This window comes from Anarrhichthys ocellatus, unplaced genomic scaffold, assembly GCF_004355925.1.
Source record: "Anarrhichthys ocellatus isolate YVR2014 unplaced genomic scaffold, GSC_Weel_1.0 scaffold6, whole genome shotgun sequence".
NCBI classification, from domain to species: domain Eukaryota; kingdom Metazoa; phylum Chordata; class Actinopteri; order Perciformes; family Anarhichadidae; genus Anarrhichthys; species Anarrhichthys ocellatus.
The window spans coordinates 13,361,513-13,379,828 of NW_022280036.1; the positions used below are offsets into that span (position 1 = coordinate 13,361,513).

General features: G+C 40.3%; 1 protein-coding gene across 2 annotated transcripts in view; it reads left to right on the top strand.

Annotated features, from left to right (window-relative positions):
- pcdh17 (protocadherin 17) overlaps nt 1-18,316 on the top strand; it is a 55,771-nt gene that overhangs the window by 13,493 nt on the left and 23,962 nt on the right. For both annotated transcript variants that reach the window (XM_031846074.1, XM_031846073.1), the window contains exons 3-4: nt 10,215-10,273; nt 10,735-10,907. In XM_031846074.1, coding sequence (XP_031701934.1) covers nt 10,215-10,273; nt 10,735-10,907 — 232 coding nt within the window. The remainder of the gene's footprint in view (nt 1-10,214; nt 10,274-10,734; nt 10,908-18,316) is intronic.

Below are 18,316 nucleotides of genomic sequence, written 5' to 3' on the forward strand. Positions count from 1 at the left end.
TAGGCTTCTTGCTCAATAAGCATACTACATCTGTGCTTGTTTGTTTGCATTCATGCATGTCTGTCTTAAAATGTACAGAGCGCCTGCTACCTCTGTAACAGCTTTGGATTTTTGGGCTGAGTTGGCTTTGGATTAATGAGGGTGAAGCAAGGTCATTGCTGACTCAAGACTTCAGTTAACAGCAAAGTTGTTGTAACTATCGATGAGCAAGTACTGAATGAATAGTAGCTTACACACCGAGTTAACATGCTGCACCTTTTCCTTTCTTTTTACTCCTTTCCCCACAGTTTCAACAGTTTCAGCATAATTCAACAATAATTCAAGAAAAGTCCTCTCTCTCCCACTCCTTATTCACTTTCTTTCCCTTTATCAATTATCATAAGAAAGTTTTAGAAATACATGTGTTGACTACAACCATATAGGTTTCTTTGTCTTGTTCTTATCGGATAACCCTTTTTAGTTCCACCTGCAGCCCTTTTAGGGGATTCTAACTAGAACCCAGCATAAGAGGTTATACTTTCATCTAGAACACACCCAGGTTTCCTTATGATACTCCTAATGGGCCAGGGCAATCCACAACAATCACACTTCACAATCATCATTTTTCGGGCTGTGTCGACGGGGAGGATCTATAACAACTAATGCTTTCAATAATCGTTGATGATCTCTATCTTCCAAAGGGGTTCTTTGAATGAAAATGGTTCGTAATGGAAACATTAGTCTTACAAAGAACCCTGAAAAGAAAAGCAAAGCAGTGTACTTCAGAAGCAAATGGTTCTTGGTAGTACCTCAGCCCTTCAGGAAGAGCCCTTATTTCTAAGCGTATACCCAGACCAGCTGGTTATATGTGTCTACACAAAACTTCCCAAGTAGTGAGGGAAAACAATACTGCTATTTTAAGAGAGCTACCAAACTGCTGTGTTAGGTTTTTTTTTTGTATTTGGATAAATATATATGCCAAAAGCCACATTTATCTTTTACTCCTGGGGCTAAACTGCCACAGAAGTGGATTGCGTTGATAGGAGTACAAATGTGCAGTCTTGTGTTGCCCTTTCTCTTCAGAGCAGAAAAGTATTTTTTCTCTGAGACCTACTGCTGAATAGTCAGTGTTGTTGTATTTTCAAAAGATAATGCTGCTCGGAACTACAGACATACAGAAGTAATATTGCAGAAGATAATTGCAAATAGAACTGGGCCTGTAACACTTGAGTTATATTAGAAAGAGGAGTGCTTCCTGCCCTTTTCAACTGCAGACCAGTGGGGGGGATAAAGATGGGGGTCACAACCTCTTCCAGTCAGACTCTTTGTGTCTAGTACACTGTGACTTAGAATGTGTTTTTTATGTCTAATGTTTTTTTTGTCTGGTGTACTGTTGACTGCCAAGGCCTGAACAGGCTGCCTCATTATATTGCACTGCATACATACATATGTGACTGCACCTCATAGTAATGGCTCAGGAGTAACACACATACACACAGTCCCAGACACCAGTTAATTCATGTCATTAAATATACATGTGTGCTGTTCTCCATTGTGTCCTGCCGGTGAAAATTATTACTCTTTATTATTTTCCTTTCTTATTTAAAAAGCAAGATCTGAAAATATTGTTTATTTTTGTTTTTGATGGAGAAACATGCCAAGAGATAATCTGTTTATAAAGCTGTAATTTACAACACAGAACCTCTTCATTACTGGGAGATATGGCATCATTGACCTGTTTTCCACTGTCACCCCTTATTTAGATATATTTAGAACTGGTGGAGATTGGCAAAGTAAAGGTCACGAAGACACGAGCACCACATCCCTATTACTTGTTGCAAATCCAAAACTGCTGTATATCGGACAATAGAGCAGCCTTAAAACAAACACCCTAACCTCTGGATGACACAAAGACAGTGAAACTGTATAATTGTTGACATAGATTGGGGGATTGTAGCATATACCCATTAGATCATTTGAATCCTCTCTCTATCCAGCTGAAAATACGTTTGTTCTGGTTAAAAACAATGGGTCTTATACGTATTCTGTCACAAAGGTTCGGGTTCCTCGACTGAAACACTTGAATTCAGTTTATTTGATTTCTAACCACAGGTTCATTGTAAAAAGGGTCACAGTCAAATTGGTTTTGTTTACTTCCAATTTAGCAAAAAAGAATGAAAAAGATTCAGTTGGCCAGCGTGCTGTACTATAGAGCCTGTGTGTTTCCAATGTCGCAGCTTATTGTAATCTTTACCCGAGGGGATGTTGGTCAACATCATAACGCTCTATGGATAATGTCGTCCTTTTTTAGTTAGATAAGGATGATACATTCAATAATAGCTTAATCAGTCCATTAATAAATCAATTACATGGATGTGAGTCAGAAAAACGGATTACTATATATTTTTTATAATTTGTCCTAAACCGATTATGCTGTTTTAGTTTATGCTTATTAAGACAAGCCTTCTGAGCCATTGTGTTTATGCAGGATTCAGTTCAGCCCGTCATTTGATTCCTCATGCATCATGAAATAGGCTAGACTGTATGATATCCAGCACCTGTAAAGCTATGTGTGTGTGTGTGTGTGTGTGTGGACTGTGTAAGTGAGAGAGAAAAACATGTTCAAGGATATGCACACTCTCATGAGGTTTGCATCTTGTTTTGCATTTTAACAACGCTTTGTTGACCAGCTCTCCTCTCCGACACAATGACACATTATTACAAAAGATAAATGTAGTTCTTTTTGCAAACCCCCCAAAAACCCACACAGACAGACTCTTTCATAGCTGTTTAAGGAACAGTGTGCAGGATTTAGGGGGCCTTACTGGTAGAGACTGAATATAATATTCATAACTATGTTTTCATCAGTGGATCATTACTTAATACTAAGAATTAACTTGTTTGAGCCGTCTAAATACATAGCGAGTGGGTCCCTTCCATAGAGTCATAGTCATATAGCCATGTTGCACCGCCAGGTTTCTACTGTAGCCCAGAACGGACAAACCAAACACTGTGCTCTAGCGAGGGCCTTTCCCGTTTTTTTTTACGTTAACTGAAGGCCACCGTAGTTCCCCGACACCTTTGGAAAAGGAGGGGTATTCAGTTGGCTGCAATTTGCAACTTCACCACTAGATGCCACTAAATCTAACACACTGGTACTTTAAAGGCAACTCTAGCTATCCCACTTGTACATAATGTAACTACCTTAGAAATTTGACCAAAGTAGTCATTTGTAGACAAAAAGAGAAAATTATAACTATGCTTGCTCTGGGTCTTCCTTAAAAAGGAATACTAAAGTAGCAGTAACCGCACAGGTTGAAAGAAATCAGCTTTGAAGTATAGTGTCTCGTCTCTCTTGATGAAAAGAGGCAAGCACAACCACCTCAGCTCTCCCCCTGCCCTGTGCATCCCTTTTTCTGTCTTTTCTCTTTTGTATTTCACCTATCGAGGATTTCAGTCCCCTACCGAGTGTGTGGTTAGAATGTCAACTATTTCATTTGTGTGCCTTTTTCTCACTATATGAAGTGGCTATTTTGAGACTGAGGGTGATGAAAAAACAGAATAGTTGTGCCACAAAGACAACTTGATGCTTTCCACTAGGCTGCTAATAGACATCTGTAATGACACTGTATGGTCAGGCAAAATAATAGGCAATCATTGTGAGTGGGTCCATATTAATTATGAATATTGTGTCTTTGCTGTTGAGCAGTGAATACGCAAGTTAGAGGTCATGCTTTTTATACAACTGTCTGTAAAAGCCTCCAAAGTGCTACTTAGCCCTATTTAATAAAGGGAAACAATAACCTCATTCCTAACCAAATGAACATAGCAAAATGAAAAGAATGTGGCTATGAATCTTTGCAAAATGATTAACAAGATGAGACTATGAAGTTGGATTAGAGCTGACTGCTTCATAATAAGCCGGCAATTCTTACAAACAGCCCATAGTACTTCTACAATAAACTGTCACAATATGTCAACTCAGTGGCAAGTCTAACGCATGTGTGGATGGGGGCTTCTTTATTCAGCTTGAGTGGTATTTAGATTTGTGGTACTGAAGTCTAGTTCAGCATTAGAGATGGGGAGGAGAGGAGAGAGACCTGACACTAAGAGAGATACTTTAAATGACTTATCACCAGGGATGGGACAAATAATCGATGCAGTCTGGTACAGTCTGCAGTGATATGTTATTATTACACTGGCACTAATTCCTCAGCATGATCTCTTGCCTTACTGAGGTACGTTCTTCCTTTCCTGCAGACATTTCTGAAATATTCCATGGTAGATAGTGTCCTATCTATTAAAAATAAAAAGCAACCTTTTCATAATGCCAGACATTGTACATGTATTAAGTCCATTTAGGGCCATCAGTCACATGGAGTGTCAGCTCACTCATTCATGTGACAGTTATGGTTACCAGCCATCCTGTGACAAACATTGTGGTGTAGAGGAAAATCAACAAAACGTATGCAGGTGTACACTGTAGCCAATCATTCTGCACAAAACCCTGCGGCAAGGGCTTTTTCATCTTCTGTTGTGGTGAGACCAGTGAAGAGCATTTGAAGTCAGTCAAGGCAACCACTGGGCTTTATAGATACCAAGCAACAGGAGATGATTAATTCTTTATCTCAAAATGTTCCATTAACGAGGGCTGTAACTCAACATAAAATACCAGTTGAATACGCAGGTTTCAGGGTCAGGTTCCAGTATGTTTTTCCGTACAGCTAGGAAAACAAAACACAGAATTTCTTTTAATTCATTGAAGAAAACACTAAATATCGGCCTATGGGCCATAAATCCTGCTCTCAAAGTAAAATAAATGGATGGGTCTAAGATCTCCAGCTGAAACTAAGAGAACTAAAAAATAGAAAGCTGTATGGTTCAGTTGAGTAACCCAATAGACAAAGCCAGCAAAGGTGTGATCCTTTGCTGGTAAATTCTCTGGACTGCAAAACCAAATCTTTTATAGTCTTTTTCTTAACTTTATCCAGAGCATGCATGCTCAGTTCCATTTATATAGCTGCACTTGGTCACACTTGGGAGATGCCGGTTTAACTACCATTTGTACCTTTGTCCACAACACAGCTCATCAGGGAACCTTGTAAAAAGTTAATTTTTCTTTTTAATTTGTTATTTGTCGGTGGACATTTTTTGAACGAATTGGAGCACAGGTTGCACTTTTTGTACCTGTCTTACCACATCTTTCTTTGCAGGATAATTTGCAAATAGTGTGCGAATGATGTGGTTCAAATACAAATTATCCAATATTAGCCATTTATATTTATCCTCTAAATAAATCAGACTTTTTGAGACAAATACATTTTTTTATATTTTTGGTGGATGACACATAAGTCAAAGTGCAGTACACCATCTCATTGACAACAAGGGATGTTCTTTTCCCTCAGACAAACCACTTCCTCCTCATATGAATATGATAAAGGCATTATAAAATACTTCAATTACATAAATATTAAACAATTCCCAAATCATCCAATGTCGCCTTGAAATCCAAACTTGTCTTCAAATCAAGTCTAACGCTCGTTTACGATTTAAGTACCGTCCAGAATCATTAGCACGGTGTCCATCTGGACTGATAAGACCTCACCGTGACTGAAATCTGTCTCGTCTCCATTTACCGGCATCAGTGGCACTTCCTTACTTCTCAGGAATTCATTTGGACCTGACCTCTTGTAAGTTATTTGGAAGATAGTGGAGGATATTTAGCAGGCAGTAGACTGTGATGGCTTTAAGTTCACTTAAGCCCATTGATTGATTGGTCTGTTATCTCCAGGAAGATGTATAGGACCAGCTAATTAGATTTGATCACTTATAATTGCTACTCAGCCACTAGGCAATCAATGCAGTCTAATTATTGTCTAGTTTCTCCACCCCTTTTCCCTTACTTCCTTTATAATCCTCTGTTTGCCGTTTTGCTCACCTTTTTTTCTGTTTTCTTATTTCCTGCTCATGCGGCATCCCACTTCACTGGTGGCATTTCTTTCCATTTAAGCTCAATGTCGCTTTGTTTTATCCTTTACCCACCCTTCCCATTTGGCTGTTGCTGAGCTACTTTAACAGTTTTCCAAGAGGAATAATCTAGAGCTCCATTGGTGGTAACATTGCACACACAAACACAACAGAGACATAGTTTATCAAATTAAAAACTGCAGTCCAGATCTCTTTGGCTTACTGACAAGGTTATGGTGGATTTGGAACGGCTCACACCTTCCGACACGGAGTGAGTGGTGCTATGTGTGTTTTTGGAAGACCGTAAATGACAAATGCATATATCATGCCTAGCAGAGTAAGTAGAGGGAGGGGGTGTGCTCTTGTTCTTGTGAATAAAAGAGAGCTGTCCAATGATGTGTGAAAGAGACGCTGCAATTTGTCCTCTTTCACAACCCATACCTAATAAATATCGAACACACATGTACACATAACACACAAGCAGATACACACAAACATAGCCTCGTAGAAACGGCCAATGCCCCAAAATGCACCAGCAAGGCGTGAGAGTAGAATAGCACTCCGATATGCTCTTCCCATTTGTCTCAATCGGGCTTCTGTCTGCCCGGTCAGTCTTAGGGCCTCAATGGGAATACAGAATAGAGTGCAGCTTTTTACACTTACTCAGCCTCATTGTACTCAGTATCTCTCTGACCTTTGTGGCCTTGCTGCGTGGACTTAAACACAACATATCATTCATTTGGCCTACAATTCAACAACAGGCGTTTGCACTTTTCATCCACACTACCAATGAAACTGACCTCTGCTGATATCTACACAAAGTGCATTGACCCCGAACTGCTGGACTCATCTTGTGATGAATAGGTCCCGTGCTTCTCTGAAGCTCTAAGGTCAAAGTCTCATATTGTCGGTCCATATGCAAGTCAGACTCTAAAGCCTCGGAGGCCAAAAACACAGATTCCACAGTTCAAGTCCATTCAATTTAGGTCAGTTTAATTCAGCTCAATTCATTTCACTCTGGTTTAATTCTGTTCAGTTCATTTCAACAAGTCCCACAAGGGGAAATTAGAAGGCCAGTAGTGCAAGCATGCAACATGAAATACTCAATGATACTTGCGATGCAAAATGAATTTATGTACTGTATAATTCAGTGTCTGATATTAATATCAAAACTACTGGATATCTAGCCAGGATGTACATATCATTCCCCTCTCAAATTATCCTGTATTCATTGTTGGCTCTGACTGGCTAAGTACAAAGCAGCGCATACTGGCCATTATCGATCCATTAATTGGAAAGTGGCCCATTGTAGTCAAAGGGCTGGGCAGTTATAGACAGAAAGGAAGAGATGGAGGCTTAAGATCAGCCTGGACTCTAATTGGCAGGAAAGAGGTTTCTATGAAGTGGCGTAATGTGCTTTTTATTGGCTTGTAGAGCTGGTGGGCGGTAGATGGATGTAGAGCACATGCTGCTTTACTTTTTTTTCCTCTTTTGGTAAGAAAAGAACTACAGCTGTGAATACCATGCTACAGGATATAGAGGTGTATATTAATTTAACACTATCAAAGTACAGTAGACCATTGCCATTTGAAATTTAGTTCATCACTACCCACTACGGTGGGTAAAAAAATAGAACGTTTTTAGTTTGTGTACATTATATCATTTTGATATTTGCTCTATGTGTACAGCTGCGGAAAATAAATTAAATCCTGTCACAATCAAACCTTTTTTTCTGCTAATGTTCTTTCATTCCTTGCCAACAGTGCTGAGTTGATTGAAAAGTGTGTCCAAGGACGAGTCCCTGGTCATACAAGTACAGAAGGGGCACATTATTATAAAGACTTCCATTTCCCCTTTTTGAGAAAGGCTGTTATCATTTCAATGCCAAACAATTTCGAACATCCATTCTTCTCTTTCTCCGTGGTCAGATTCCAGCCTTTGATATAGTCAGTGGGTGTATTTTTTTTTTAATCTTGGTGAAGGCTGAGTTGGAATAGAGTGTTTAGATAGTGATAAAGGGGTTGGCAAAAGCATGGAAGGTCAAAGTACTGAGGTGCCATGTCTAACCTTCACACACTCTTTCATACTGACCCACCGCAGAGCACGGATGACATTGAAATACTCTATTGACTGAGTCAAGCTGTGCATGTGAAAAAGCTTGGCTCAGGGACACATTACTCACTAAACATGACATTTTACTGCCATCAATTCAGGAAGCCAATTGTTTTCACCTTTCCTATTAGGGCTGGGTAATATATCAATATTATATCGATATCGTCATTTGAGACGAGATATCGTCTTCGATTTTGGATATCTTGGTAATGTAATATGGCATGTGTTGTCTTTTCCTGCCTTTTTGTTTTTCTTAAAGGCTGTACTACAGTAAGTATCACGGATCAGAGTCACAGGTCGGATCAGCACAAAAGAAAAAAGGGGGCAAATATAACTTTTAGAGATCCCCGATCACGTTATTTTGCCACCAATACTAATTGCCGATCATTGATAATCCATATTGGCAGATACAGATCTCTTTGTTGTTTGATTATAGCAGCTGGTCTACAAGGATCCAAACTCGTTTTTTTTTTTGCCAACATCTCTGAAGTCAGTGTAAACCATCACAAATTCAAAATGTTATCCTTTTACTTTGTTATAGTACGTTTTACGAAATGACATGTGAACACATCAGGATAATGTTATAATTTGCCTTTGCCCCGATACAAATGTTCACTAAACAGAGCCGGAACGCATCATAATGTAACTGAACAGAACCTTTGTTCGTTGACATTAGTGGTGCTGCCATCGTTGGCTCTCCTCCGATAAACGTAAACACGAATTGTTTATAATGAAACATTATCAGAGATTGACGACTAGAAAAGCATGAATGCTGATGTCCTGGTCGCATATTTTACTAAATATTGGCGGATAACGATTGTCAGTAAAACTTTATTTCACACTGTGATGGTTAACGTTAAACTGTGTAATTAATCCGTGGTTCACATGCATGTGTAATTTTCTGAACTAGTAGACTCGTCTAGCTGTTCTATTAGTTGCCTTTACCCACTTAGTCATTATGTTCACATGACTGATGATTATCTATCAAAAATCTCATTCTGTAAATATTTTGTAAAAGCACCAAATGTCAACCCTACAATATCGTTGCAATATCAATATCGAGGTATTTGGTCAAACATATCGTGATATTTGATTTTTCTCCATATCGCCCACGCGATCTCTACTCAACAGGGACTTTGAAATATTCCTGGAATCATTTGAACAAAAGACAAACATTACTTTCTTTCTACAAAAGTTCTTTGTGGTTTACAGCAAAGTCTATACACATGATTGCTTTTACATTAGTTGTTTTCATTATTAGTTAGGTTGACAGGCACTTCTGTAAATGCCAGGAAGAAACTGGGATCTCTGTGACCTTTTCGATCAATTGACATGATTAAAAACCCTCTGTATTTTGAGAGAGACAGTACATTCCAGTGCCAATGTGATTGATACAGTTTGTGATGCACTGCTGCATACTGTGCTGAAGATTGAGCTGTGTTTGTGCAGTTTACGTAGTATAGGCTTTGTACCAGCATTCCATTATAGTGATGTATTTTGTCATACATGCTATACGGTTTCTTTGTGTGAATGTATGTGTTGGACATTACTGTCTTAGTGTCTCTTTCTGTGTACACGTGTGCACAAGCATATACAGTATGTGTGTTTTTTCTATCGAACAACATAGCATGAAGCCCCCTGTGTATGTAGCCCCATATTGAACTAACACCACATGGTTCAACACATACAAGGCCCCAGTTCCTCAAACAATTTCTCAGTTTCTGGAGCAAAAAAAATATAGTGTTGTGGCTCAGAATCAACAGATTCTCACAGTAATGTCGTGTAAGGAACTAGCAAATTGCATTTTAATTTCTGTACAAATAGTGATGTAATGTTAGTAGATGTTTAGCTGACACGTTTTCCATGCTCAATCAATCAAAGCAGTTATTGATTATGTCTGCCAGATTTGATGTTCAGCTCTGTGGTTTACTCTAGACAGGCTAATTAGCCTGCTTTATGTGGTTAATGAAATGCTCAAACCTAAACAATATGGAGCTCACATTCCCAGTATTGTATTGCCCCTACTCTGTCCCCTAACTCTTTTTTTTCTCTGCACAATTAATCATTTGTCACTGGGAGATCTTGTTTCACAGCAGCACTCATTCCTTTTAGAGTCTGCTACATACCTTATTTCTCTCTCTCTTCCTTCCCCACAGACGGACAATTTCCCCACTGAGCCTAATTATATGGGTAGTAGACAACAGTTTGTTCAAAGGTAAGAGTTGGGATCTATAACAATCACTACATCTCAGATCGTTGTTTTATTTTCTCCTATAGTCCAACACAGTACTATAGCAACAGTAACTAAACTGACAATTAATAGTTTTGTGTCATAGCAGGGAGGTTTAAAATTGTTCGCTAACAGTATTTTCTATAATACATCAAATATAATCACACACAACATGCTCAGCTTTTTTAGTTTCATCTTTAGTCTCCTTTAGCATATAGTACTGCTGGTACAGTATTTTTTGAAGCATTTCATTGCATTCTAAATCCTATTATAATATATATATATATTTTTTTTTTACTTAAGCATTCAGGGACGCTCATCAATGTTTCATGTTGTGTCTAAAGTTTCTCTGAGGGTAAAAAAGGCCGAGAGAAATTCTCTTCCAAACAGAGTACTAATGTTCTTTTTTCTCTCCCATGTTTTTTTTTTGTGGTTCATGTGTATAGTAGTTCGACATTCAAAGACCCAGAGCGAGCGAGCCTCAGAGACAGTGGTCATGGTGACAGTGACCAGGCTGACAGCGACCAGGATACCAACAAAGGCTCCTGCTGCGATATGTCTGCAAAAGAAGCCCTCAAGTTGAAGGCTACAGGCGTGAAACCACCACCTTTGGAACAAGGTGAGACCTCAACGGCAAATTTGACTGCATGAGGAATGAACGTTGCCGCGAGAGCCAGACACATTTTAATCAAATGACTATCAATCTGTTTTTTTTTCTTTTTCGGTGCTGACGTTATTTGTATCAGCGATTGAGCTCCTGACTTGCCTGAACACTCACAATCTGAACTTGTTCTTGGCTACTTTGTTCTCTGCACTTTTCTCATTTAATGTGTGTGTGTGTGTGTGTGTGTGTGTGTGTGTGTGTGTGTGTGTGTGAGTGTGAGGGTGTGAGCCAGTGTGCATTCTATACACATCCTCAGTTTATCAAAGCAGACAAGCCCATTATGTTTTTATAAGCCCAACTTCTTCAGCCTCTCCATTTAGTCCCCCTTCCCTGAGCACCCGTCTCTGAAACTTTGATAATGGAACATGGAAAATGACTTAGTGAACGGCAGCAGATGTAGCTTCGTAGTGTGGTGATTAAATATGAATAATCATTCTAAGCGCTGTGGGTCGGGCAGATTACACATGACATGTGTAGAACAATAACTCCCCAGATATGGGTTGTTGCAGTCCTCCCTACCCCAGCCACCTCACATGATTAGTGCAGGGTCAGGGGAGGCAAGAAAGCCAAGATTATACATATTGACGGAAGGAATAGGACAGGAGTTGCTATGGTAAATTTCTCACTGCAGCCTCATCCAGTCATGTACCTCGGCGTGGGCCATTACCTGCTTGGCAAAACAGATATTCCCACAGAAATACAAACTCACTAAAGTCCTGACACCAAGAAGTATGTATCCCACTGACAGGATCCAGAAGTACAGTGCGGTATACTGAACATGGATTCTGTGTAATGGTGCTATTAATCCAGGGAACAGAAGGGCTGTTTTTCTCTTTTTGCGGAAGGACAATGACAATTTGTGCAACACTTTGTGCTGCAATATGCATGTCTGAATAGATAGCTCTTTTTTTTTTTTTTTTTCCTTTTCATTGGTTTTTCGAATGAAAAAAGCCACACACGTTGGCAAGAGAAATTGGCCAATTAAAAGGCTCCATATGTTTCTCATTTTGAAAATGTTCCTATTTAATTGTCCGTGAGGGAGTGAGAGAATCACATGTATACACACACACACGCAGCAAAGAGTGTGTTCGGCAGCAGTCAGTCAGTAAAATCTGTACCAATATCTGTATACTGCTACCGCAGCCTGTCCATCCACCTTTCTGTTTTCTGTGTGTTGTCTTCGATCAGTATCCTTTTTTATGGCCTCGACCAAGAGACTGTCGTACTCATGCACCAACAGACATACACACACACACACACACACACACACACACACACAAGCCCGGTGGTGCTGGAAACTCAGGCTGCAACCTGCTTTTGCAGGTTCCTCCCTCACCGCTGCCCTCTCATTTATTCTCACACTCCACTGTGTTTTCACCCCCGCTCCACGACTTTCGTTTCACTTCTCCACCTCTCCTTGTTTGGGGAAATCGATTGATGCGAGATTAGACAGTTAACTGGCTGCAGCTGGCTGTGTTTAGCCAATAACATGGGGTCTTAGCTAAGCTGTGGGGGAGGCCAGGGGCAGGAGGCCAAGGCATGGTGCAAGAGCAGTGACGAGTGAGGGGTGGTGAACATCGCTCTGGCAGTGTTCCAGTGTGTCTTTATTAAGTTGCAAAGATACCAGTTGAATGATCCAAAGCAGCAAATCATCCCTCACTTTGAATTGATGACAAAACAATACTATGGTGTGACTGTATGCCTCTTAAATTATAATATCATCTGCTTAGAAAGGTCTGTTTTACGTCCTCCTGCTGTTTAAGATGAATCGCAAGATGGTCACCTTGTGCCTGGTAAGTCCCATCTGCTACTTTGTCTAAGCAGTACAGCTCATGTACAGGTAATTTATTATAGTAATTTTGTGGCTAATTAATGAGGCTTAGTAAAAAATGAAATAGTGAATAGAGGGAAACTGAAACGTGAGCTATTAGAGGAAGTGTGGTGTCTGCTTCCATGTATTGATGTCTATGGTTCATAAAAAAGCTCCATACATGCGCATTCATGAGCTATACACATGAAGGCACACAGGTATGTCTATTATCAGATGGAGAAAAAAAAGGAAAGGGAGCTTGTCATTGGTCACTGTCCCTGGGGTTGTTTTCCTGCAGGCTTATTTTCATCACATCTCAGCACTTATCATCTACTACCCCCACCGCCCTCCTTTCCCCCCCTTCATCCCATCTTAAGTCCTCTGTTTCTTTCCCAGCATAGCCCTCCCAATTACTATCTGTAGCTCTCTCTGCTTGCCTGCCAGGACTCTGCAGCCTCATTCACTGGCTCAGTATAAACAGAACTACAAGTGCACAAAGCATGTAGTTCAAGTCCCAATCAATCCCCAACCCTGTTTCAGTTCTTAGCCTTTATAGTCTCTAGGTTGTAGACTAAAGTGTAAACACAACTGTGTATCTCTCTCCTTTTTTTTTGTTTTTGATTGTGCCATCCTTTTCGGGCTATTTTCTTCCTGACTTCTTCTTCTTCTTTGCTCATGCTTGCTCTCCTGTGGTCATAGGCATTGATAGAACAAACGTGCAACTCTCATGTCCATACTTGTAATTCATCTTCTTCTCTGATATTCCGTACGGTTTCCTTCCAGACAACATAATCTGGACATCTTCGCACGAGGGACCGGTCTCAAATTGATTAATTAGCCCTGCAAAATTGTATTAATTAAGCTGAAGTATATCAAATGCATTTTTTTTGCCACTTTTAAACGGCCATTAATTGATGCTCCAACGCGTCTGCAGCAGACGCTGATACGGGCTTGTCTGGCTCTGGCGGAGTGGCTGGCAGCACATCGCTCGCCTCCGTGGAGATGACTGCCGTAGTCGCTATCACGAACAGACAGGCGGCAGTGGTGTAGGGAGATGTTACCCACTGATACTGCTGTCTGAGGAAATGGAGAGAGAGGGATGATGGAAGAGCACGGAGGGACCGTGTCTGACAGGGATACAGTTTGACTGTACCAGCTGACCTGTCCCAATTAGCTGCGATTGGAGTGTGATAATCAAGCCGCCTGACTTGTTTTAACAGGGAGACATGTGTGGGACAGAGAAGGACGTGATACTACAAGGAGAGCGTGGATACAGGGAGGGGAGACAGCATGAGATGTGTTCCTATATGACAGCGCAGTAGAAGGCGGTGAAATTGACTTTTCCCCGTTATTTGCGGCAGGGTGATAGAAAACCCCATACCCACATCATCCCTCATCTTGTGAGTAGCTTAAATAAGTGAAGTGTCATGCCTTGTCAATTGCTCTCGCACACTAAAACTATCGACACACACACACACACACACACACAAACTGATGTAAATGCACACAGAGACATATATTCTGTGCACAAATAAAAGATGGTGTTATATATTTAATCCTATACTCCTATATTTATATGAGGCTGGTCTTCACTGCAGGTGTTTTAATAATTCATGCTGCTGAGGATGTCAGTGAGTGCACTGGATCTGAAGGCCTGTACAGTATATATTTTGAATGTATGATGTTCTTAAGACATGTTGCCTGTTTGTTTTGGTAGCAGGATATCTTAAACATTATCTAAGATATTTCAGTGTCTTTTGTGCAGCTCTTGTTGACTCATATCTCCTTTTTAAAAAGTCCTTGGTTCAATGTGACACTTTCATTTCAAGCTGTTTCAATGAAGAAATATCTTCTATTTAAATAACTAGCATGTATTAGGATTTCTTAGCCATGATAGAGCTCTTGAATGTTTTGTAGTTAATCCTTTTTTGGTATTTCTTTCTGGAGCTGCAGTTGATATTCTAGTCATTAGGTAATCATACAATATTGTCACTCTTTATCCTACAACATGTCAAATATGGAAGTCCTGTTGACATAACGACATCACAGGATATCTTACTGTAAGTATCTCACGTGAATAATCCTGCTGGGAACAAGGAACACCCATGAGAGCCCACTTTATATTAAGATATAGTGCTGATGAATTTCACCATCACTATTATGCTTATGATGAGCATTTTCAATTAAATACAATCGACAAAACAATAAATATAAGTGGTTCAATAAAATAGATGTTTGATGCCCCATTGTAGCGTTGTGACACTTCCAAGCAAGGAGAGGCTGCGACTTAACATCTATTCCTCCGTAAAATCCTGAGAAAATGAAGTCTTTATCTGTTGTTTTGTTGAATGCTAGGTTCTCTCTACCAGTCCACACTGAGACCAAGCAAACTCAATATTCAGACTTTAATCCATCTTAAACATTCACCAATCTTCCCTCGTGGCAGTCTTAATCTTAAGACTCTGGCATTACTGTACTCTTTCAAAGTGTTTCAAGTCCCTCCAATCTCTTTCCTCTTTCTTTATTTTTATTCGCAGCAATTAATTTTGAATCACGTCTGAACCTTTTGATACAAAAATGCAATTCCACGATTAATTGACTGGTCAGAAGTCAGATCAGATGCCCTTTTCACACTTGTAGCCATGACAACCTCTATCCTGCTCACTCTGGCCTTCAATAAACCTTTATCTGCCTTTTGGAAAAGGGCATTCCATTCAACGCCATTCATATTTCACTGGACAGATATATACCGACACATTTACATAGATAGGTGGATGCGCACTACACCTAGAATTCAAATCATTCTGAATTTGTATTCAACATGCAGCACAATGAGCGTGTTATGAGTTCAATGTTGACATATTATTTTCCTCACAAATAGTAAGTAATACATTAACTGTACTGGCCTTAGTGCACTAATGTATTACTTCTTACTTTTCTGGCTGCATTTGATAATGCTTGTATAAGTCATTTGCTGATATTATTTTTTATAAAGTATAAATTATCAAGTGCTTTTATCATGGCTGACCATGTTCCCCTTGAGGGGTGACTTATTGTTTACGATGGGAAGTCTTCCTTTTAAGCGAGAGAAGGACAGAGACGGGCAGACAAAGAGAGAAACGCACTGTTCAGACACAATAGAATGTCAAGAACAAATGAACAAAGCAACACAAAATCTGGCTGAGCAAAGACAGGCTGCTTGAAGGCGCACTTCCTCTGAAACATTTCCAGTGGGCATTGGATCCCAAAGGTATACGTGATGGAGCCACGGCCAGAATGTGACTCAATCATGAAGCTGACTTTTAGACATTTTTTCACCTGCTGTTATGCTTGTCTTAAAACAGCTGGATCAGTGACAAAGTTCCCACAGATTATTCTTAGCTGTGATATACAGAATACATGATATTAAGATATATAATGTGTATATATATATATATATACATATCATTCCATACCCTTTGGTCTTGTGATCAAGAGGCTTTATTGCAGAAATCACCCCCAGTCCTGTATATATCATTGGTGACAACAACAAATATAACACAATCATTTCTCATTGATTTACACTTGAATGAAAAATGTGTTGAAAAATGTACCTTCATCGCCCCATAAATCAGTACAGCCAGAACTTTAATTTTCAAAGTTAAAAGCAGAACCAATATTACTTGTTATACAACACCTCCTATTAGCAAGTTAGCCAGATGGATTACGTTTTCGGAGTGTCCTCTCCGGTGCAGAGAGGGCACTGTTAACGTGAGATTCTTCACACAATGTTAAAGTAATTGTTCTGCAGGTTAATGGACAAACATCTGCTGGTTAATGGACGAAGAGAGAGAGAGAGAGAGAGAGAGAGGCTTCATTTCAGAGCATTGTAATTAGTTAGTTTACAAACATTACTCCGAACAGGTAGCATATGGAGGAGTCATGGTTTCATGTGATGCCATCACATCTGTCTGTTTAAACATGATTAATTAAGGCCATCCAAGTGTGTTTACAGCCGTTGTTCCGATGGAGACATGCACGTGCGTCGTTCCTGTGAACCCTCTCATCGCGGCGTGAGCTGGACTTTCAGAGCTCCTCTTTGCCCACAACCTTTACCGCTTGTTTCATCCCGTCATCATTATTCACCAAATTAGGGGGCATTTTTTTGGCTTCTCTTTGTGAATTGTCTGTTGTGTTGTAAACCTTCTGTAAAAGTCTGTAGCCTGATCTTGGGCGGCAGATCACAAAAAAACAAGCATCTGAGAACCGCAGCCAGATGCTCGGTTTGTGCTAGCCATTGGAAGGAGAGGATTTGTCTCCGAGCCTTTCATCTTTTTCCCTGCGCCTCATTTTCTCGGCTCAACATGGCCCTGCCGCTGGCCGGGCTGATAGCCTGATTCATGGCAACATCACCAGCTACTTTCCTGGTGTGGAAAATTAGAACCATCAGCAATCTGGACCTCTCCAGGAAGCATCACTCAAAGTCAAATAAGATTTGTGAGTGTGTGTGTGTGTGTGTGTGTGTGTGTGAGCGTGTGTTTGTGTGCCCATACACGTGTGCCAGATCGTGTGTTCACCCCATTCTTAGCGGATATGGCGGTATCACACAGCAGTGAGGCGATTTGCGGCTAAGCTAGTGGAATCCTGTGGAAAGCCTAAAATCTTGGGGGGGGGGGGGGGGGGGGGATATCACAGTCTTTGGATTTCTTCTCTCTCATTATGGACGATTTATAGGGATTAGTCTATTTCCTTTAATACACAAAGTTTTATTAAATCCCATTGTTATGATTGTGGTTCACGAAGGGTAATGTCCATTCTTGTGTGCTCCCTCATGTGCTTAGTGTGTGTGATATTGGGCTAGGCTGGCTGTGGGTTTTGTGATTTCCAGCTCTAAACCCCGGCCCGCCTGCATGGCGGCTCACCCCCTGATCCTCATTCAGCCAGTGGAGCCTATCTCAAGCACTGTGGCAGCACAGCGTTGGAGAGGATTGATGAATATCTCGGACTCTTACCAATTGGGCTATAAATCTCTGGCATTATCCCTCTACCCTGGTTGCCGCAGTGAATAATTATGGCATGTTTATGGAAAAATATGTCTTATTTCACTCTAAGCACTATTACGACCTCCCATCATAGCATGATTGGACTTTCATCTTTAAAAGATCCCATTGAGAGCGCTTTTCTCCTGCACCTTCCAACGAGGGCTGCTGCCCCTAAATGCTCACGGCTGGCCAGCCCTTTCTCCTCACACCGCTCTGTAATGAGAACATTACAGGGTATTAATCCAAGTGTGTGTTCACTCATATTAGACGTTGATAAAACACACCGCCATTAAATGCTGTAGAAATGCTATTCAAGGCCCGTTAAAACACGAAGGCGCACCGAGTATGGAGATTAGCAAGATTAGTCCAGAGTCATGGAGATTTAAAGTTAATCACTCTTCAACCATTTTGTTAAAGTTTCATCCACTGTTGGGTCCAGTAAACCCTCAGTGATATTGTAATTATTTTGTGTCAGTCTCGCTCCCCTCTCTGAAAAACAGACGCTACATTCACATTATTTAACACGTTTTTTT